The 21,621-nt window shown below is 43.2% G+C and overlaps 6 protein-coding genes across 6 annotated transcripts; 4 read left to right on the forward strand and 2 right to left on the reverse strand.

The window, feature by feature from the left end:
* Positions 1-1,102: 1,102 nt before the first annotated feature.
* On the forward strand, positions 1,103-2,237 carry AK88_01970 (peptidyl-tRNA hydrolase; the record flags this gene model as incomplete). Its single annotated transcript, XM_012479605.1, has 5 exons — positions 1,103-1,325; positions 1,466-1,644; positions 1,773-1,847; positions 1,953-2,004; positions 2,188-2,237. The coding sequence occupies 5 exons, from the start codon at positions 1,103-1,105 to the stop codon at positions 2,235-2,237; spliced, it is 579 nt and encodes a 192-aa protein (XP_012335028.1).
* Positions 2,238-2,670: 433 nt separating this feature from the next.
* On the reverse strand, positions 2,671-3,809 carry AK88_01971 (uncharacterized protein; the record flags this gene model as incomplete). Its single annotated transcript, XM_012479606.1, has 2 exons — positions 2,671-3,612; positions 3,747-3,809. 2 exons carry the CDS (start codon positions 3,807-3,809, stop codon positions 2,671-2,673), a joined length of 1,005 nt encoding a protein of 334 aa, XP_012335029.1.
* A 941-nt stretch (positions 3,810-4,750) lies between these two features.
* On the forward strand, positions 4,751-5,824 carry AK88_01972 (uncharacterized protein; the record flags this gene model as incomplete). Its single annotated transcript, XM_012479607.1, has 1 exon — positions 4,751-5,824. The coding sequence occupies one exon, from the start codon at positions 4,751-4,753 to the stop codon at positions 5,822-5,824; it is 1,074 nt and encodes a 357-aa protein (XP_012335030.1).
* Positions 5,825-6,431: 607 nt separating this feature from the next.
* On the forward strand, positions 6,432-14,978 carry AK88_01973 (uncharacterized protein; the record flags this gene model as incomplete). The annotated part of the gene is made up of 10 exons (XM_012479608.1): positions 6,432-6,462; positions 6,651-6,738; positions 6,878-6,912; positions 7,033-7,058; positions 7,146-7,595; positions 7,845-7,905; positions 8,026-14,141; positions 14,376-14,489; positions 14,673-14,763; positions 14,953-14,978. 10 exons carry the CDS (start codon positions 6,432-6,434, stop codon positions 14,976-14,978), a joined length of 7,038 nt encoding a protein of 2,345 aa, XP_012335031.1.
* Positions 14,979-15,771: 793 nt separating this feature from the next.
* AK88_01974 (uncharacterized protein) lies at positions 15,772-17,284 on the forward strand (the record flags this gene model as incomplete). Its single annotated transcript, XM_012479609.1, has 5 exons — positions 15,772-16,105; positions 16,239-16,319; positions 16,452-16,702; positions 16,877-16,966; positions 17,180-17,284. 5 exons carry the CDS (start codon positions 15,772-15,774, stop codon positions 17,282-17,284), a joined length of 861 nt encoding a protein of 286 aa, XP_012335032.1.
* Positions 17,285-17,367: 83 nt separating this feature from the next.
* AK88_01975 (uncharacterized protein) lies at positions 17,368-21,313 on the reverse strand (the record flags this gene model as incomplete). Its single annotated transcript, XM_012479610.1, has 12 exons — positions 17,368-17,429; positions 17,569-17,689; positions 17,839-17,877; positions 18,058-18,138; positions 18,254-18,544; positions 18,654-19,601; positions 19,696-19,782; positions 19,904-20,110; positions 20,229-20,599; positions 20,714-20,825; positions 20,950-21,125; positions 21,250-21,313. The coding sequence occupies 12 exons, from the start codon at positions 21,311-21,313 to the stop codon at positions 17,368-17,370; spliced, it is 2,559 nt and encodes an 852-aa protein (XP_012335033.1).
* Between the last annotated feature and the right edge of the window lie 308 nt (positions 21,314-21,621).

A 21,621-nucleotide genomic window follows, 5' to 3' on the forward strand; every position in this document is an offset into this window, starting at 1 on the left:
TGCCCTTCGCGGAATTGTACAAGAAAGGGGCAGATATGGGGGTGGCTTTTGTAGGCGACCGCTCCAAACAGGTCGGGCGAGGGGAAGTGTTTTTTTTTTCTCTCTCTACTTCGTAAATTTAGCAATTTTGACAAGATTAACAAAATTGAAAAAATGAAAACATGACAACATGGGCACCTCAAACACAGTGTATTATCGTATTAACAATTATATGGCAATTTTGGCCAGGCTGGAAAAAAGAAATAAAAAATGTGATGCGGCGTGGCATAGGGGCTACTTCGCAACGACGCCGCATATTTTTTATTTATATGAGTTTCGCGCCCCCCGCACCAGCGGTTCCATCTCTAAAGCGCGCGGAACGCAGATGATTTAACTGTCGGAGCATGCGCATGGCAAGGTGCGCATATTCACAATAGTCCGCTGAATCATCTACGCCTTGTCGCAGCTTTTTCTCCACAGAAAAGGCTATGCATTAAAATAAAATTTGTTTTTTTTTTTTTTTGGAGACCAGTCAATTTTTTTTGTTCCACTCGGGCAGTCCAACACCCTTTTTCTCTCGTCCAAGGCTTCGTCCACGCGCAAATATACCCTAACGAGTGCATGCAGTATATATTTTTTTTAACGTGTACCGCTAAAAGCGCTCAATTGGACATATTTGTGTTTTCTCGTATGTACGAATATCCGCGCGAAGGGTATTTTTTTAATTGTCGCTGATTTGTGCTACCAAAGAAGAATATAGGTGGCTTCTCTCACGTGTTGACAACAGAGTCCACCTTCGAGAAGGAACCATTCGGGAAGGCAGAAGCGGCTAAGAGGCGGTGTGACAAAGAGGCGAAGAAGCGAAGGCGATAACAACAGCTTGACCAAGTCTCCTCGCACAGACGTTACGCTTGCTGCAGGTTGGCACAACTTGTTCATTAGTGTCCTGCACTGGGACGAACATATTTATCTTTTCCCACCTAGATCAATATATCTCAGGAGGGGCAACAAAAAAAAAGGAAAATTAATTCACCTGTACGATTATGTGTGCCTATGTGCCTGCTTACCCGGACGCATATATCCTCGCCCCCCCCAACCATCCTTCTGCAAGAATTCCAAACATATGAATAACTCAGGAAGCACCGCCAATCACGTGGGCAGTATCAACAATGGCGGGTACGATGTCTTCGTTTTGATCTTTGCCTTTGTGTGGGGATTTGTAATTGGCCTTCTCTGCAAGTACCTGAACCAGATAAAGAAAAATGCGATCAGGATAAAGGAGGCTTGTGCGAACTTTGACTTGATATGCACAAGTGACTGCAAAATGGTGTTTTGCGTCAGGACAGGTAGGTGTTGCTTCGTGCCTCCGTGGGGGGTGTCTATACAGCCTGTGGTGCGCAGCAGGCACCCATTATGCTTATGCACATTCTTCTTATGCCCATTCTTCTTATGCCCATTTTGCTGCCCCTTCCCTTCCCACGAACAGACATCAAAATGAACAAGGGAAAGATCTGCTCGCAGTGTTGCCACGCCTGCTTAGCAGTGTATGAGAAAATTATGAAACGAAATAGCAAGCTGAAGGCGAGCGAAAGTGGGAAAGGAACCCTCACCTATTTTGACCTGTGGAAAAAGACGGGACAGAAAAAGATTGTCCTCAAAATATCGGTAATGAGTGAGAGAGGAGTTGCTCTTTTCCTCCATTTGGCTCTGTTAAAAAAAAAAAGCCATTTGCTTATCTTCTTACTCCCTCCCCCTCCTTATGCTTACAATTTCTACCCAACAACCCCCCGCAGAGCTTGGAGGAAATGTACGAAATTGAACAAAAGGCCAAGAAGGAACACCTCATAACGTCTATAATAATCGACGCGGTAAGATGAGCGTGTAGCATATTATGCCCCATACGTGACTTGTGCGTGGCGTGAATACCTCCTGCCCATCTGTCTGCCTTTTTCTCGTTTCCCTCTTCTCCTCAGGGCCGGACACAAATCGAGCCGAACACGGAAACGGTCATAGCCATCGAGCCAGGTAATTAAAAAAATAACAAAAAAAAAAAAAAATAGGAAAAAAAGAAGGAATAAAATGGACCCAATAAAATAAAAGGATTTTTCTTCCGCACAACAACGATGTGCGTGATGGCGTCTTATCCTACTCTTTTCCCATTTCAAGACGGTTTTTTCCATTACTTTTTTTTTTTTTGTTTTTTTCCAGTGCCTGACGAAATTGTTAACAAGATAACGGGGCAGCTGAAGCTGCTTTAACGGAATTACGGCCACTGTAATTATTATGTGAAGAAGCGTTGTGGTGTTTTCCTCATGGAGAATGTTGTTTGGGTGGATTAACGCATTTTGATCCGTCGCCAAACGGGATGGCGATGACGGGTACACGTTTATTAGCAGATCGTTTGGAAGATGACGTTACATTTACATACACGCATACGTAAGGTGTGTGCGTTTCACCCCCCTTGCATTTATGTTTGCCCCTAAAGTGCAAATAGGGCCTCTTTGTATCGTGCGAGTGGTTCGCATATTGGTTAAGTTGAATTGAGGGCAGACGAAACAGGTAGTTAGCGGTGTGTGCATGCACGAGTTTGTGCGCGGACACGCGTGTGCAATTTTGTTTTTTTTTTTCTCCGTCAAGGGGCACAATCCCATCATGCAAGCATCGATACTCGCCCATTTGGAGTGCTACTTGTTACCCATTTCTGTAAGAGTAATAAATCGGGGCGGTCAATTGATTACATAATATGTCTTTAATATCGGTGGGTGGCCCCTGATGCCGCGTTTGGTCTACTCCCCTCTTGTCGTTAACTTCGTTTTGTAAATGATCTCTCTTTTGAATTGCATTCCCCCCGTTGACATGGGCGAGGGATGCACTATTCTTAGCATGGGGAGAAGAGTATCCCCCCTGCTTCTTGGCTGTAAGTATGTAGATACTACCAGCATTTTTTATTAACTTAAAAATGACGTTGAAATTATTATTTTTTAAAATCTGTAAAGGGCACCTATTTTCATAGTATCCAAATTCCCAGGGAATTCTTTTATTAGGATATAGATTTAGCTTTTTCAGAATATACCTAATAATTTTGTTATAAATAATGCCTCTCTCGATTAAGTAGAATCTGCCATCTGGTTTCAACGCTTGGTGGACTTGCTCTAAGCTTTGGTCCACATGCTCCAGTGAACATAAGGTGAAGGACGAAATGACAGAATCGAACACATTGGGCTGAAAGAGACAATTTTTTATATCATCATTTATAATATATACAGGATAGGACGGTTTTATTTTTTCCAATTTTTTTTTCATTTCTTCACACATTTTTTCACTTTTTTCTACGCATACTAAGGTGTCCACTTTTTTTAAAAATGAGAAATTCCTTCCTGACCCGGCCCCTATTTCTAGGACAACTCCTTTCACTTTTCGAAAGTTCCTTTTTTTATATTTGTTTATGGAGGTCACTTTTTCTATGAAGTCATTTTTTTCGTCATAACTTTTGGCTAGCTCATCGAAGGTTTTAATTCTGAAACTTTCGCTGGGTTCTTCTAGTGTGTCGTCGTTTGCGGGTCTGTTCTTTTTGTAAATGTAAAAGCAGCCCGCTATTACACCCCCGTTCGCGGCAGTCACTCCGACGAGCACCTAAAAAGAAATAATAATAAAAAAAAAAAAAATGTTTGGAATTTTTCTCGCACGGTACACTGCCCATGGGATATTTTCCTTTCACTAGTGGGACACTGCTGGATGGGTCAAAATGTGGAGGCAGACCTGCCCACATGGTAGGCCACATCATGTGCGAACCCAGGCCTAACCTTTTTAAACGAAGAAAAGGTAAACATGATGTTCTTTTTCGATTTGGAAATAAACTGATACTGTAATGAGAATGGGTACAGAAAAACCCATGGGGGGGGCGCCAATTGGCGGGAAATCACATTCCAGAGGTGTGCCCCTTTACAGTGGACGCATTGTTCTTATCAGATGCGAGAAGTCGTGTTTCCACATTCCATTTCACTCAATGGGGTGGAGAGGTGACGCGACCTCAATATATACATATCATAGTGGAGGTAATCTACGTGTTACATGTTAATCCTGCTCACAGTGTCCCTGGATGAGGATGCAGCAGGGTTGCCACAACGGGCGAAACACAGGTGGGTCAGAGTTCCATACTCTGGCTCTTTTGCAACGCCTTTTGTGGACTGCGACGTGTTGTTAAAAATGGTGTTTTTGCCGACATTTTGCGCATTTTTTTTTTTTTTTTCCTCCTGCTTTATGCCGCATACATTTTGGAATTGTCCGCACCGCCTCCACAACGGCGACCCATTTTGAAGCCCCCATTTATACATCCATGTCAACCCATTGCAGTAGTTTTTTTACGCCATGCCTTTTTTTTTTAACAAGGGTAAAAAAATGATATACATTATGTTGTGAAGATTGATGAAGAAAAAGCCATTGCGAAGAGTGAACCCCACGAGCTTTGGCACATTTTTACCCACGTTACTGCCAAGGAGAAAAAGAAGATTTTTTTTTTTTTACTTTCTCAGGAAATTTTTTAGAAAACATCTGAAGAGGGGAAAGTATGAGAAAAAAAAAATGCCCAACATTTTGGACATGTATAATAAAGGATTTAAAAAAAAAGAAAAAAAAAAAAATCACCAAGCAGTGAAGAAGGAAATTGGGCCAAAGGAACACCACACAGGGGAGAGTATAATATTATACACCCGTAGGAAAGCAGAAATTGCAAAGTGGAAAAATCGGGGGTGGTATGATGCGCGATGCGCAAATGCCAAACGACCTGGGAAATGGGGCACAGTCCAAGATAAGTGGAAAAAACCAGCTGGACCGTATTGTACGGAAAGAAATAGGAAAGTGGGTGCTGCTGCACAGGTTTATTCATAAGTATGATCGGCTCGCGGGCAAAAAATCAAGTGTGAGGGAGAAAATGGCGAAGCAGAATGATCATCCAAGCGAACACCCATCTGATCAGCCAACTGATCCACCGCATGAACAACCAACCGGTAAACCAACCGAACAACCAACTGGTCACACAAACGTGTTTAACCTCTTATATCGCCCGACGGGAACGCATCAAATGCACAATGGATTCTGGCATACCATAACACCAGAACAAAGCAGCCCTCCAAGGGCATTCACCCCTACCCCCTGGAATCAAAAAAGGTCTTGCACCGGACCCTCTGGGGTATACTTGCACGAATGCCCACCAAAGGTTACTGTACATGATGCCGTACAAAATTTGCCTTCACAAAATAACCTATTGGAAGAGACTAAGTTTAAAGAAGATTCAAACGAATTACTTTGTGATTCCTCACCCAGTACAAACAAAGTCAAAAGGAAGGTAATAAAAAAACATGGAATTAGCAAAGACGCAACTAAGGCTATCATATCCAGGTGTATCGACATAAAGAGTTATATTGTCCAACACAAAAACAGCTTCAAAAATATGTTAATCAATTTGTTCAACGAGTACATGTTCCTGAGGAGGTACATGAACAGCAACTACCACACATATCATAAGTTAAAATTCTTCCTTAGCTGCAACCATTATGTGAAGAAGTTACATGACGTTCTGTCGATTTTTGCTGACGTTGTGGAGGAGAGTGACGAATACTTAATGATAGAATTGTACAAGAAAATAAAAATGAACATTCGTCTGCTGTACTATGTCGGGAGAATTTTATCCAACTATCTCACCTGCATTGCTTATAAAAAAATGGCATACGTAATTATGATTTGTATTTCTCGAGTACACACCATTTTTAAATGTATGCTCATATCGGAACCGTTTAAGAGTGGCGTTCCGGAGTTGATGAAGATGATTAAGTACGATGTAGCCTGAAAAATGGCCAAGTGCCTCATTTGGGGGTCCCCCTCCCCATATATTTATTTGTGTTCCTCCACATTGGGGCGTAATGCTGACAGTTAAGTTTGCTACTTTCGAGCAGTTATGCTTCTTTTTTTTTTTTTCGTATGTGTCTTTCACTTTTTTAGTACCATTTGTGCATGTCACCAAATTTACCCAAACAGCGGAGATGGAAACATTTTTATTTTCGCATGACCCTTAAAAAAAGTTGCGCTGCGCGTTGTGGCGCTAGTGTGTTAATTAGCGGTTGTGCCATTGGGCCGATGTGGCAACTGCCGAATGGTGTTTCTTTAAACAACGTGGTATCCACCCGCCAAAAACGACAATGATGGGAAGCAACAAAGGGTGGTATGCCAAGGGGCAACCCGTTCCTACACACACATCAAACGAAACATATCATGTGCGTAATTCCTACCATACAATGAAATAGTCCTCTTTAGTTATCTCCCTCGTCTGTTCTCGCAAAAAGTTAGGCAATCGAAATAAATAGCAATACCCACCGCCGACGCGGTAATTGGCAAGACTTTGAAATGGATAAAACTGTTTGAGGATTTTTTTTTTTTTTTTTTTCTAGCTAGCCAAAATGTCCAACAATGTTATCAAACTTTCTGAACGTTCATAATTTTTTTGTTTTCTCTGCACATTTAATTTGTGCGTGTGTGCTTTTTTTTATTTTTTGCTACTAGCTATTTCGTTGTTTTGCTGCTCTATAGTATGTTATTTTACTTTTTTTTTTTTTAATTTATTTTACTTTATATTTTCCTTGCTATTTTTATTTTCACCTTTGCACTTAAATTAACAGACGATTTACTCATACCTCCTTCGGAAAAGCAATCACCCAGAACAGTTCTCGTAATCGCGTCTACAAACATCCTAACCATGATTTCTGAGTAAGCGCGGCGACGAGAAAAAAGGGGAAATTAAGTACTCAACAGGCGAACGAACGGTGCGAACCTTTTTGACCTATTAATGCCAAGCTTATTTATTCGTTACCTTAAAATCATCCTCTTTTTTTTGTTTTCTTTACAGTGAAGACTCGCCCTTCCTAATTGAAAACATCCAAAGTATATCGAACCGTTTAAAGCCAATTCATTGCAGCGTTTTATGTCACATTTGTGTAGCACGCCACAATCGTGCCTTTCAGTCACATATTCTATTCGCACGTTTCACTTTTTCTCACATAGGCATACTGAAGAGGGGAAACACAAAAGTGAGCAACTTTTGGAAGCACTTTTTTTTTTTTTTTTTTACTTTCCCCATAAAGCGATGACACGCGCACTTGCATTTTTATTTATAGGTCGTCCACGATAAAAGGAAGAAGTACGTTGACGATGTCTTTGATTTAGCGCTTAGCAACTTGCGCTCAGGAATGCGAAAAATAGGAACGTCGCAAGAAATAGACATTAACACAGTGTCAACAAGGGTACAAAATCGTGAACACTACCTCGAAAGCGAATCATTAACCCTTTCGAACGAGTTCTCGTCAGACGTGGGCAGCACCACACAAGAAAGTGAAGGACATAATGAGTGTGCCTTTTGCTACAACGACAATTACGATTCGGAAAATTTTGATGATGAAGAACATTTTGAGTGTTCCCCTGGATTTAGGAACCACGAAGATATTAGAGTCTTCAATGAGAATGTTAAGAGGAAGTTCTTTAATGATTTAGTCGACTATTACAATATACAAAAATTAGAACAATTTGATGAGAACTACAATTGTGGACAATCAGCTTATTCATGTGAGGTACGTTAGATGGGCAGAAGTGTCAGCACGCGGCGTCTAGCGACAGGGAGGGTATACTCCGTTGTGCTGCATTCTTTATGTACGTACTGCTGTCATGCATGTATTTCTGTGATTCCGCTTGAACATGATGATATGCTCCCAACGGGTGCTTCAATAGGCAATTAAACTCGTTAATGTATCTTCATGAGAATAGTCATATGAGCAAGAAACACACAAACTGTTCAAAATGTGGACTTTTTTTTTTTTCAGGATTTTGAACTAAGCCAGAATCACAGCGGATGTGAAAACACTCCAACATGTGCATCTCCAAGTAATTACTTAAAAATGCATACGTCTCTCATATTTAAAATGCTGCTTTATTTTATTTTATTTTTTTTTCCCCATTAATTGTAAAATTATTTATACACTTGTGTACAATTTTGCCTAGCAGGTTTCGAGAAAAATGTGTTGGATAACTCGCCCGTGGGAGCAAAACATGTTGCAGCAGGTTGGGGAAGTCAGATAAAGCACCTTAAGCATAGTGTAGGGGGTAAGACACAACACTCCCTCCTTACCAGTGATAAAAAATGTATGCAGAGAACAGGTGCCTCCAAACATAATACTGATGGGAGGGTCACGCCACAGCCAATTCCTGCTAATGGAATGATAAAAACGAAGCAGGAAATTATAGACAATACGTTTATTACACTCTTGGAAGAAAAGTCTACTGCCACTCACGACAAGCAATTCGCAACGCTCCTGCCAAATTGCGGAGGCATAGAACCCGATTCAGAAGGAGGAGAAAGAAAGAGTACGCACAAAGGGAATAATAAGCGTAATGTACATAGGGAAAAGACGAAGAGGGGAAAGAAAGGACTCGAACGTTGTAACGATTTAACGAATGGCACGATTGAAGCAGCTCCTTTCCAGCCCACTGATGATGATAAATCGAAATGCACAAATGGGGGAGACTTTACAAAATGTCCTGCAAAAATATGGTGTAGTGAAAAATGTGCTAATGTACCAAAATTGGATTTGGAACTTGCGCTGACTTTACCCAATAGGGCTGAAGATTTGCGCGACATTATCGATAAAGGAGGTGTTGCTATGAATGGCAACGTTTATAGGAAAAAAACGGGAAGGAGGATAAACACAAATAAAAATCATAACCACTTAGGAAGAGATGCCAGTGAGCTCTCCAGATTTACACTATCGTGCGATGAGAAGAGGAGCAATGTGATTCTTCAAATTAGTGGTTCTAGTAGATTAGATCATTCGAGCCTAAATGAAAAGAGAAAAAAGGGGAACATCTCACCACACGAACCAGAATTAGACAGTAGTGAAACAAATACTCTTTTAAGCGTGGAACGTAAGAAGGACTCCAAACTGATTAGGAAGCGTATTTGTAAAAGTTCAATAATTCATTCGCCCAGAGAGCGCCTCAGTAGAAATCAACAGAGTAGTGAAAATATAGCGCACGAAAGAGAAACGTCTGATTCGAGTAATGGGATAGAAAAAAGGAGGACATTTATCGAGCATTCGAGGAGGAAGACAGTATACAACGGGGAGGAGAGGAAAAAGCGATTAAGGAAAAATGAAGCAAAACTGAAGAAAGGTACTACGGATTCTTTCGATACGGGGAAAGGACAAAACTTGACTCATGAAAAGAAAAAAGTGGATAGTGAAAAATGGGAAAATAAATCGAACAGTGGCAGATTCGAGGGAGACTCTGTAGAAGGGGAGATTCTGCAGAAGAATAAAACAAATGGAAAATTGTCGCTACTGAAAAGGAGTGAGCAGTACCTATGTTATGTGAAAAGTAGAGGAAAGAAAATAAAGACAGGAGAATATAAAGGGGTTCAGATAAGCTCTGTAGAGTCCTCAAAATGTAACACGGTCGAAAGTAGTAAAAGCACTGATTTGAGGTCAAATTACGAGGGACATCGCGGACATGCTAGAAAAAAGAATGACGAAGAGGTACTAGAAGAGAGACCTTTAGAGATGTTCAGGTTGTCCAAGAAACGCCTTCATTTTTGCAAAGGGGAAGGAGATGAAGAGAAACTTAAATTGTACGCAAAGCATCCTTCTGATGAAAAAGTAGTGTATGACCAAAAGGGAGAATATTTTTTTAGCGACAAATGCAGGGAGATACATACAAATATGGCAGACGAGAATTTGAACAATGGTATCAGTCCAGACATGATGTATAAAACACTTCTTGGGGGAGAAGCGGATAATCAGTACGCCAGAAAAGGAGAAGATTCGAAGGAAGACTATTCCTATGAAGCCCTAGAAGAAGTTTCCAAAAATGGAGCGCATAACTTCTACTGTCGAAAGAGCAGATACACCATTTTAGGGGGTAATAACATACGACTTAGCGGCGTAGGTGACGGGGGGGAGCAGAACAGTAGAGCAGATTTGTCCAATTCGGTGAGGTCTTCTTCCCGCATTGATTACTTCAGCGGGGGTGAGCACTACTCAGGTTTCGGCGAGGTGGAAGAGCACTGTGATGGCCAGAATGACGACAAGTATCACTTTCCATTTTGCGACGAAATGTATGAAGATGGGAAATTTGCAGAAGAGGTCGACCTCCCCAGGGGGGACTCTGTCCTGGGAAGCGGCAAGGATGACCTCTATTTAGCTTTTCAAGAATCAACACCCAGGGGGTACAAGTCACTCCCAGAAGAGTTACTACACCGTAAGCTGCCTCCTAGCAACGTACAGAGCGAACTTAAAGACGAAACACATTTGAGAAGACGCGAATATGTTCAGGGGCAGATTTGCAGAATATTGAAAAAGGAAAACTGGGACGGTGAAGCCGAAAGTATGTTAAACCTGTTCTTCAGGTACGTGAAGGTAGAGGGAAGATGCGGTAAAAATGGCAACACACTGATTCGGAAGGACATAAAAAGGGATAGAAAGGGAGGAAGTGGGAGAAGGGGAAACAAAATGGGGGTAAGGAAACAGAAGCAACAGAATTCAGACTTAGGAAGGGAGGAAAATGGGGGTGTAGATAAATTGAAAAGGGTCTATTTGGATGATGCCCCAAGGAGCCTGCCGCTAACCATGCTAATAGTAAGAAACTATGAGGAGGGGAATTTTCATCATCCTCATCAGCAGCAGAGGATGGACAGGAACGATGGGGGTGCGAAGGAAAAGGTAAGCGTAAGGTACAAAGTCGAGTTGACAGGTGTGAGAAATCCTATGGGGATAAAGAAAGCAGTTGGGAAGGAAAAAAAACTGTTTTCAAGGATAGAAAGGATATATGATTTTTGTGCTTTAGATGGAGACGCGTGTGGAGAACAGTGTCACAATAACCTCATGGACAGGTTTATTCCATTTCCTAACATGGGGTGGAGTTGTTCCAAGGAGAGCTATCAACATGACGTGATAAATGTTCACTCCGCGTGGGCTCAGGAAAGGGAACGCGTCTTGTTCTATGATGAGCGAGAGAATCTCAATAATGTGCACAGGAGCCAAATGGGCGAAAAAGACCTCATGCTTGATGGTGCCCTTTTGAAAATTCCGCAAAAGGAGGGAACTAACGAGGCTACTAAATTTGAAAATAGATCCCCTTTTGCTAAATGGAATGTTAATATGTGTACCAAATCGATAAAGCAGCCTGCGGGAAAAAACGCTCTTGTGACAAAGGGTCCCAAGGGTGTAGCTATCCATTTGGACAGAAAGGGCGCTCTAAAATATTCCTTTAGGAAAGGCGTACCTATTGTAGGTGCAAGGGGGGAAGGAAGAGCACTCCGAATTGGCAGTTTTAAAAAATCCCCCCTCTCAGCAAAATCTGCATTGGAAGGCAGTTATCCAAAGAGAACAGAAGTTACATTGGGAAGGGGGCATCATGTGACAAATTTTAAAGAGTACCTCATAGAAATGAGAAAAACACGGGAAGGTAACAAAACAGAGGAGCCTCTTCCAAAGGATGGACAGAAAAGGGAGGAATTAAGACACGCACAAGGAGTGTCTCCTTTATCAAGTTCTATCTTAAAAATGGTAGATGATAAGAAAGAGGATAAGATTATTACAAACAGTTTTCTTCCTCCAACGGGGGTAGAAGCAGAAGTGGTTAAGGCAGAAATTTGGGACCGTCCAAAAGGTGAAGTTGGTTCGTATAGGCAGTTAAAAAGTTCTTCAGGACATGTCTTTAAAAGGGGAGGAAGTGAGGGACACGAGGACGTCAAACTGTTGAGTGAACCCCTGAGGGATGTGTTGGACCCGCTGAGCAGTGCGCATAATGGTTCCCAAAATTGTCAGCATGACCCGGTGGAGACAAAAGAGACAGTTACATTTTACAAAAGTAACATCATTAGGGGGACAAAAGGACATAAGGAAGGAGACGGAAAAGGAGCCGCTAAAACATGTGAAGATTCACATGCGGGGAAGAACAATCGGGATGGTGATCATCCGCGTAGGAGCTTTAACACGGATAAACAAAGCAGCAAAGCAATTGAGAATGGCGCCCAAGGTCTGGATGGTAACTCATCGGGGAAATCTCCGCGAAGTGTAGAAAAACCCTCCTCTAATGAAAGGAAGGAAACCACTAAAACGTTGCATGCAGAGGGGACAAGCAAGAACGGGTTAAGTCCTCCATCTAAGGATGGAAAAAGAAAACAGGAAGGAGACGGAAGCAATAACAGTAGAAGTGAGAGGTTGGTTGAAAAGTTTCACCCTAGTGTGATAGAACGATTCTACGAGTCTGCAAAGCGTAGCAAGGTGGGAAAGGATGAAGCGGCCGAAAGCGGTTTAGAACAAGAAGCGGATACGCTTAACAAGGAAGGATCACCTCGAAAAATACATATGTCAATTGAGGTAGCATCCCCAAGGAAAAACAGTCATAGACGCAAGGGTTCTCTCAAAGGAGGGAAGAGTATATCACACTTTGTGAGCAAGCATGGGAAGGGAGAAAAGAAGCAGGATTGTGCTGTGGACCCATCAACAGAGAACAAAATTTCCAGGGGTAGGGATGACAAGGCGAAGACTGCAAAAGGATTTAGTAAGAAGAGCGAATTTTATAATTTTACCAATTGGGGGGAAAATGTCGAGGAAAATATTTCTTCCCTAATGGTAGAAGAAGAGGGGGATATTTTAACGTCTGATGAAGGAAGGAGCCCCTCATGTGTGAGCAATACAAATGAAATAAGCTTGACAGTCTCCCCCCACGGGAGGGACCATACGTTTAATGCTCCTAAGACGGAAGGCAATCACGAGGGGAATAACGGCCAGCGCACAACGAACCTGGTGAAGCGCCGAAAAAGCAATCGTGTGGGTCGAAGGGGAGGAAAAGCATCTCCCCGCGCAATGGGCTCCTTTCCACACAAAATGACACAAAGCGAAATGGACAAACCAGTTTTAAAAAATGAAAAAGCGATGGCAAGAAATTCAAACTATGTAGATTTAAGACATATTGAATGCTCCAAGAGCACCCTCGAATTTCTTCTGGAAAAAAAATATCTCAAAAGAAATAGTGCAGGTGAAGGAACGGATGGTACTGAAGGGCAGAAGAAAAAAAAAGAAAAAAGAAAAAAAGACCTTTCACTTGTTTGTAACAAGAGCGAGGGGCGGGAGTTGTCTAAACGGTTTACGATGAGTAGACGAAAAAATGAAAAAAAAATGTCCAACAGGAAGATCGCAAATCGGGATGAGGTACCAGCAACAGATCAGTTCTCAAATCTGAGTAACACTGAGGGCGGCAAAAAGGGGCCCTCTGTCCGTTGGCCGCGAAAATTGTTTATTGAAGAAGGGAGGAAAAAAAAAGAAGAAAAGAAGGTTTGCCCACCACCATCGGTGTCATCATCAGGAGCACCATCATCACGAAGATCAGGCACCAGAACAGCAGCAACACCCGTCGCAAACCTCACGCGGGGTGCACAAAAAAAGGAGGCATTAAATTTTGCGCAAATCAAGTCAGCACACACATCGCGCATGTTGCGTTTAAATGAGAAAACAGAAGCAACGCCTTTTGAGAATCACCTCTTGACACACAAAAAGGACGAAACAAAACTTAAAAGACCAAGTCACGTCCACTCGAACGAAAGCAGCCTTAGTTATAGGCTAGCAAACGTTGTTCGAATTAAGCGAAAAATTTATTTGAGTGACATCGACGTGGAACATTCGCCAGGTATGGATTCCAGGGGGCGAGAAGACGCGGGAACTAGTTGCACAGGTCAGGAGGAGGAAACGCAGTCAGAAAGGGGGGTAGGTGAGCAGATCGGTCGAACGGGGGACCACAAAAGTGACCAACCAACGGGTCCACAAATTGACAACCACGAACATGGAGGTAAAATTGCCACGACCCTCTCTAAAGCTACCGCGAAGAAGGCCAAGCACACAGACCATTTGTTAACCATTAAAGTTAATATCATCACGGTCTTCCTACACAGCTCGTATGTTAAAAGAATTAACATGAATGTAGGTTACAATATACAGGTGACCATTTATTCATCCAGTGATAGAAAGACTATCGAAAAGAATTGCAGGAAGGAGACTTTCCCATGCTACTTCACATCGCACACCAGCGGCATAGGCTTAAGCTCTGACGCGTTCAAGAAGATTGACGTAAGTGTGTGTGGGGGTCCCTCTACGGGGTGCGATGATAAACGATATGGCAGTCGTGTAACGACCGTATTGATTAAGATCACATGGTGTGCCACGCCTGCATAGTATGCGTATCCAGTACATGTTCGAATCAACCCATACAGTCGTGTCCTTTGAGAGAGACTGTTACATGGATGGCGGCCTCTCTGCATTTTTTTTTTTTTTTTTTTTTTTTTTTTTTTTAACTCCATTCAGGCAATGTGTGAAAGCGAGTCGAGGCAGTTCTTCAAACTGGTTGTATCTTGTCGTCGGGAGAGGTCCTTCCTCAAAAAGGAGCTCATACGAATTTACAGCAGGATATTTGAGGCGGTACTACCAAGAGAGCCCGATGACACAGGGCGGACACACTTGGGGTATCCCCTAGATATCCTTGCGAGCGAAGTCGTACACATGTTGCCTAGTTAGAATGAGCCTCACTTTGTCCCTCTCGTCATCTGCGCATCTGCCTTTCATTCTTCGAACTCCCTCCCCTCCCCCCACATCTTTTCGCAGCCCATAGAATTGAAAACCTACTCCCTGAGTAAAAACAAAAAGTATGCCTCCGAAACGGGGAGCTCAAACGATGACCTCTACGAGATGAATGGTAATGAGGGCGGAAACACGCGTAGAAACGCATGTTTGGCATAAGCATGCGGAAAAAAACAGGGGGTGGCAGAGCACATGGCACTGTGGCAGAACAAGAAGCTAACCAGAAGAGAAAAATATAAAAATAAATTAACACCTACAAAAGTATACTCCAACATTGGGTAACTACATTCGTCCCCTTTTTTAGGTAACATCATCATGGGCACCTTGTAGGGGAATCGTTAGAAGGATTGCAGTGGTGTGTTCGCTCCTGCAGGATGTGCCCCCTTTTACACTACCCTTGTACAGTTAGGGTATTTGCACAAGGAGAGCTGTCTGGTAGGCTGCTTATAAACTTTTGCGTGTAATAAAACACCTGCCACATGTGCTGCGTAAAAACGAATTGGCTAAAAGCGCTTGTTTGACATTCACGCACGGGCAACATAGTTTTCATCTCCGTTTGCCCCATTGTGTGGGGATCCGCCTAATTTTGAGCGAAGATGGCGAAGCGTTGCAGAATTTTTTTTTTTTTTTTTTCTTTTAAACGCGTATCACTGGGATGGAACTGCACCTATGGAATGGGTTCAACTCGATTGTGAGGTTCCCTTCAGAGAAGGAAGAACGGGGTGCGTTGGCAAGCTCATCAGTTAATTTGTTCGCGCGTTTGACTTGTTCGGTGTATATTATACGCATGTGTATGCATTTTTTTTTTCGTATTTTTGCGCCAATTCTGCTTCAGTTATATTTTTACCGAAGCTACTTCACCTGCGGTTCACTCTGCAGTACATGTTTGTTTCCGTTTTTGCGCGATTGGTGTGTTGGCCTTGTAGAAACGGGGGGCGTACCGTACCCATGCGCATACTCGCATTGGGTGCATACGTACATATGTGCACTTACACGCGAGGTAACTGTGCGGGGGTATGTACGAGCGTGTGTGAAGCATCTTGTTAACCGCCTAGCAGGACAAGCTGCTTAAGGGCACACCCCAAAAGAACGCATGACGCCACGACACCGCTGGTAAAAAAAAATGAACAACCTAAAGCTAATTAGTAAACCAGCAACCTTCTTCATGAAGAGCGCGAAAAGGCACCACCTGAATTACAAACTATATTTGAAGTATAAACAATGGAATTTTCTGAAGAAGGAAATTGTTGATTACTTCAATGCGCATAGTACAGTAAGCACGGTGGTGGATGTGCAGGGAAGACGTTGGGAGAAGTTTAAGAAGAAGGAGCTGCTCCAAGTGCATGGGTATATTCCTGCCATCATTTGGAAGTACGGCCCGGAGCAGCGGATTTGTATCGACCACAAGTTGATTGATGAGTACGCCTTCGAGGAGGAGGACGGCCACCTGTCTTTGCGTAATGCCACAAACAGCGAAAAAAATAAAATAAAAATAATAAAATGAAAGGGAATGTATAGAGATACGTCCTCACCTACTATTCGTGCAAGTAGCTACCCCCTGATAACTACCCCTTTTCACCCCCCGTCCAGTATTCTCCGCGAGGCTGTTCAGAATTCACATCGATGGGGACGTCGTCGAGTGCGTCGTGTCACACGTTGAGACGGATCCGGGTGAGTCTAAATTGGGGTTGCTATTCACACGCTGGTGGGCGGATTGGCTCATTTGGCAATTAGCTAGTTGCGTCCCCACGGCATATAACACACACCATCAATAGCATGCCCCCCCTCTTCCCCTCTGAACAGTCGAGAAGCACATATACTTCCTCAAATTTGCTAGAGTTGTTAAGAACCAAGTGACTGAGTTAAACATCCCATGTAGCGTCGTCGGTCTTATCGGCTGCCCTGCGTACGTCAATGGGTACCACGTGCAGCTGGCGATGAACTACATAAAATGCAAAGTGATAGGAAATCATATTCCTCCTCCTTTTCAAATTGACGTATCCAAGCTGACATACAGAGAGCCGTACAATTCGATTAAGTTGGGGGAGTTAACGGTACGCCAGAGGAGTGTTTGCGCGCGCGCGTACACTTGTGTTGGTATCGACTTCTACATGTTTTTGTGTGTGTCATGCTGGTACTGGTCGCAAGCCTATGCAGAATGGTAAAGACAGGCGAAGTGGCAAACCTACTAACGAACGAATTGCCCCGTTATTGCGCCCACCTCGCAGCACCTACTGCCCGACGACGGGAACGTAGTTTTTTCAGAAGAGTATGACTTAAATGTGACAGAAGTGGTGTGGACTTATGAGCCCGGCAAGGTAGGAGATAAACAGATCGGCAAAAGGAAAAAGACGCACACGAAATGGATCACAAGATCGCGTGTGATCAGAAGTGTTGAGGGGCGACTACTCTTCCCCCCTTAACACGCACAAACGGATAGCGATGCTTCTTTTGTATCCCTACAAAAAAAGGATGCATTTTTACGTAACAAAAAAATTTCTCCGCGCCCCTCATCTTCCTATCATTTGCAGATTCCGGAGACGCCACTGCCAGAGGATTACATAGACCCGAACTTTGTGAACAAGAAGGGGAAGCGCATTCAGCTAACGTACAAGGACTACTGGCCGAAGCAGTAATACTGTGGTCAAGAGAATTCACCACAACTAGGGTCTTCATACCGCATCGTCAAACTGGATCCCTTTTGCTCCATTGTGGCTCCTCATTGGAGGAAAATAATTATCGAACTGCACTTGAGGCACTTGCGATTTTTCAGAATGGTTCCTGCGAAAAAAAAAAAAAAAAAAACACACAACAGGTCACATGGGAAGAGACGACATTGACACTGCACCTGTCTCTCATTTCGCGACGATAGGGCCACATGGCGACGAGACGGCCCAGAGATTCCCCGTCCCAATTTTACCGATGCTGTTTTTGCTTCCGCAAATGGAGCAGAGGATGAAAAACTTGTTCACGTTTTTTTCAGAGCTGAGTTTAGATAATTGCTTTTCCAGAGTGACGATTAAATCGTGCAGGGTGTTCATCTGTTTGGGGGGGGGAAGGGAGAAAAGCACATGCACCCGATTTTTGTAATCCCTTGCGTGTGGATATATTTGTGTGTCTGGGGTGCACCTATGCATGTGATTGTGCTGTGTGTGGTCCCATGGTCCCATTCCCGCATGTCAGTTCTTACCTGCTCTTCATATTTTTTGTGAATATTTATTTCTTCCTCCTATGTGTGTGTGTGTGGGGGATTTCAATTTCGTATGCAGAGAAATGTTAATCATGGAGAGTGCCCCCGCAGACGTAGTATAACTTCGCGGGGATGTACACATTTGTGTGAATGGAAAAATGAGCAATTCCTTTTTCGCTTCCCTTTTGCATCCTGATGCATGCGGTGAAATTGTATTACCTTGTACGCCTCTATTTGGAGGTTCAGTTTTTGTATTTCGTCCTCCTTAACGCTGAACCCATTTTGTAGGCTTTCCAGAACCTATACGGAAGGAAGGAGGGGAGTGGAGGCGCTCTCATGTGTAGAGGTTCGCAGTTATGTGCGCAATTTTGCGCAGAGGTGCACTTATGCAAGCGGATAAAAGTTGCCGCCTCACCTCTACATGCTTCCGTATTTCCATGTGTAAGTTTTTTATACGTATGCATGAGGAGACGTAGGCCTCGATGAGCTGTTTCTCGTGAACAGTTAATCCTGGCTTGTCTGAGTTGCTATACGTGACAAAGTTAAAGACCATCTCAGCATATTTCTGGATGTCCTCATCGGTTGTGTGTTCCTCCCCAGCGTGGTTGATGGTTTCCCGTTTTGGGGTCAAGCAGTTGGCCAGGCACTGGTTGTTTAGGGTCAGTTCCTTGTTGGTCAGCAGCACGTTCTTAAGTTCGCCAAGGGTCTGTGATGGGGGAAGGAGCGGTCGTGAAGTGGTCGTGAAGCGGTCATGAAGCGGTAATGACGTGGTGGAGTGCAAGGTGGGGGGCAGCTACCCCTCCTTTGCGCCCAACCTGGTTATTATTCTTCTTCAACTTTTTAATTAACTTTGTTTTTCGCAAGAGGGCCTTATTCAGTTGATCCTTGTCCTTCTTGCACATTTGGAGGTTCCCGAAGCTGCGTTCCAGCAGGGCGTAGGGGATATGCCTGGTTTGACTAAACGCCCCGTTGATCCTACTTAACAAATTACTTTCCTCTTCAAAGGCCATTCGGGTATTAAATCTTTGGTAAGACAGGAAGGCCATTAAGGGGAGGGACTGCTTTCCCACAGCATCGAACATTTCGAGATACTTAATGAGCGATTCTGTTGCGTCTAGCATTTCTGTCATTACCCTGGAGTTGTCTACATGGAGAATTTCCGATCCCTTCATTTCAAAAATGCGAAAGGAGAAGTAGGACTTTAAAAATTTTAATGCGTGACAAAAGTCTTCTAACAGGTTGTGGAATTTTTTCTCGAGATATGTAACCAATTTTTTATTTTTTTCTGAGCAATTTTTTAATTGTTCAAATGTTGACAGAGAGTTTTTTTCTCTTTCTTGGAGCAATTCTTTAAAATGGATTCCTCTCAACTTTGGCATTTGATCACTCCTGAGAGTGTCGTCTTCACTGCTTGGGAGACTCGTGTCTACTTCTTCGTAGTTCGCCTCCACATGGCACTGCTCTCCATTATTCGTCCTTTCTGATTTAACAATTCCGTCGACACGGTTAACTACATTTCTCTTTTTAAAGTGCTCTTCCACTATCCGTTCATTTTCGTATGGAGTAACAAACAAGATGAATTCAAAAAAGTGAATGGCTTTGAGCACAAGTCTCTTCAAGCTCCTCATTTCCAGAGTTACATTTTTCAGTGTAAAGGTTTTCGCTGTGGTGGATGTTGGGAAAAGGTATTCTTCGACACACAGGTAGACGCTCACGTTTAGGAAAATTTTTTTTACGGTACTGGACATGCTTCGCAGGAGGGACTGCAAAATGGCGGTGGTGTGATGAGAAGTGCGTATGGTGGGGAGGGGAAGCAAACGTGGTGCGGGGGAATGACGAACCCGTTGCAAGAATTACCTGAGCGTATGCCTTGTCTTGGCTCCCATTCAGCCATATCCCGAGGTCGTCTAACAGAGTGATCACTTCCCCTAGGTAGCTGACTTCCTTCGAAGGGTGATCATCACAAGGATTGGAATATGTACACATTATGTAGAAGTGAATAGGGTTGGGAGAGGTCCACCATCAGATGCACACTCCGAGGTGGGGGTAGTTGAGTATAAATTACCTTTTGGGAAATCTTCTTTAGGTCCGCAACCCTAGAATAGTTCACCTGGGCATCCTTTTTCTCTCCCTCCAATTTGTGACAAAAATCGATTAACTGGTTTGCTTGAGACGCAAACGTATTTTTGCACCTCAGAAGATACTCTTGCAACTTTTGTATTGCATTAAGGATGTGGCTTTGTAACAATTTGCAGTGCTGGTTAATTTGGCTCTGAAGGGAGGAATGTGCGGGGGGGCAGTTAGGAAGGTGTAACAGGGGTGAAACATTTGCAAGGGGTCCAACTGCGGGCGTGCATATGATTGTTCGTTTAAGCGCTCTCCTTTCCCACCTGCAGGTAACCATCATAATGGTCTGGTCTCGCCGAAAGCGGGATTTTATTAAAATTGATTTTATACTTTGGGTAGCACTTTCTCCTCATAGCTTTATATATTTTCTCCATTTTTTTTATGTGTTCATTTTTATTTTCTATAACACGGGCAAAATTTGTTTTGTCCTGTTCGACCTGTTTTCTGATTTTGTCTCTTTCCTGCTCCAACCTCATAACATTTTTGTTGGAGTTGGTAATAATGTCGTTAAGACTTTCAATGGTTTTTTCTTTTTCGTTTAGTTTATCCTTGTGGGAGGTCCTACACGCGTCCAGCTCCTTTCCTATCTCTTTATTCTCATTCTGCAGGTCCTCCACTTTTTTGTGAAGTATCTCTGAAGGGGGAGGGGTGCATAGAAAGAAGGACTTTGTTGTCTGTGCAGGCATCTGCAGAGTAGGCACCACCCCACTCGCAATGGTATGCATGATTCCACTAGAGCGTGGCTAACCATTTTCCTTTATTTTATTTTCTAGCTCCTCGAAGGCGACGGACTCTTGCATGTTTTCTCGTGAGTTTTTTGGCAGCAGCATTAAGTTGCGCCACGCGGAGTTTCCCTTCTTCTGCGGTTAGGGCGGTGTAATGGGCAAGCGGTGTAATGGGCAAGCGGTGTAATGGGTAAGCGGTGTAATGGGTAAGCGGTGTAATGGGCAAACGGGGTAATGGCGCGTGTTGGGTGTCCCCTACCTTATCCTCCAGAGAACTTGTCAGCTGCGCCACTTTGCTGGACAGCTGGCTGTTGCTACTCAACAAGTCGTTCTTCTCATTCACCATGCGATTAATTTTATCCTTCTGCTCCTCATTATCTTTTTCCAGCTGCTTAATGTCCTTTTTGTACTCCACGATGGCCTTCTTGAGGATGTCTAAATGGGCGAAAAAGGGGGGGATTAGCAGAAAGTGCGCAGCCACTACATCATAACGCTCGACGCAGAGCGGAGAGACAACCCGATGGCTTCCCCCCCAGCATGGTAGAACAACAGGCATTACCATTTTGCTCCTTTATCTCTTTATATTTTTCCTTAAACAGTTTGTATTTCTCCTCCACGTTCATTTTGCAGATGGCCAGGGGCACACAAGTTCGAACTTGGCAGAGTTAATGGAGGGGTCAGTGGCACTCCAAATGGCCAGTTTTACATGCACGGTGTGGTGCGTCATTAAAACGGGAGCGGTTAAAGTAGGTACTCAAAAAGGGGGGCATGTTCAAACGGAAAAAAAAAAAAAAAAAGAAAAGAAACAAAATCACAACTTAGTAACTTCACAATTTAGCAGCTTCTTAATTTCACAAAATTGTGACAAATGGAAAATTAACAACTTCGTCAGTTTATCGTTAACACACAAAAAAAAAAAAAAAAAAAAAAA

Source organism: Plasmodium fragile, assembly GCF_000956335.1.
Source record: "Plasmodium fragile strain nilgiri unplaced genomic scaffold supercont1.18, whole genome shotgun sequence".
In the NCBI taxonomy this organism is placed as follows: Eukaryota; Apicomplexa; class Aconoidasida; order Haemosporida; family Plasmodiidae; genus Plasmodium; species Plasmodium fragile.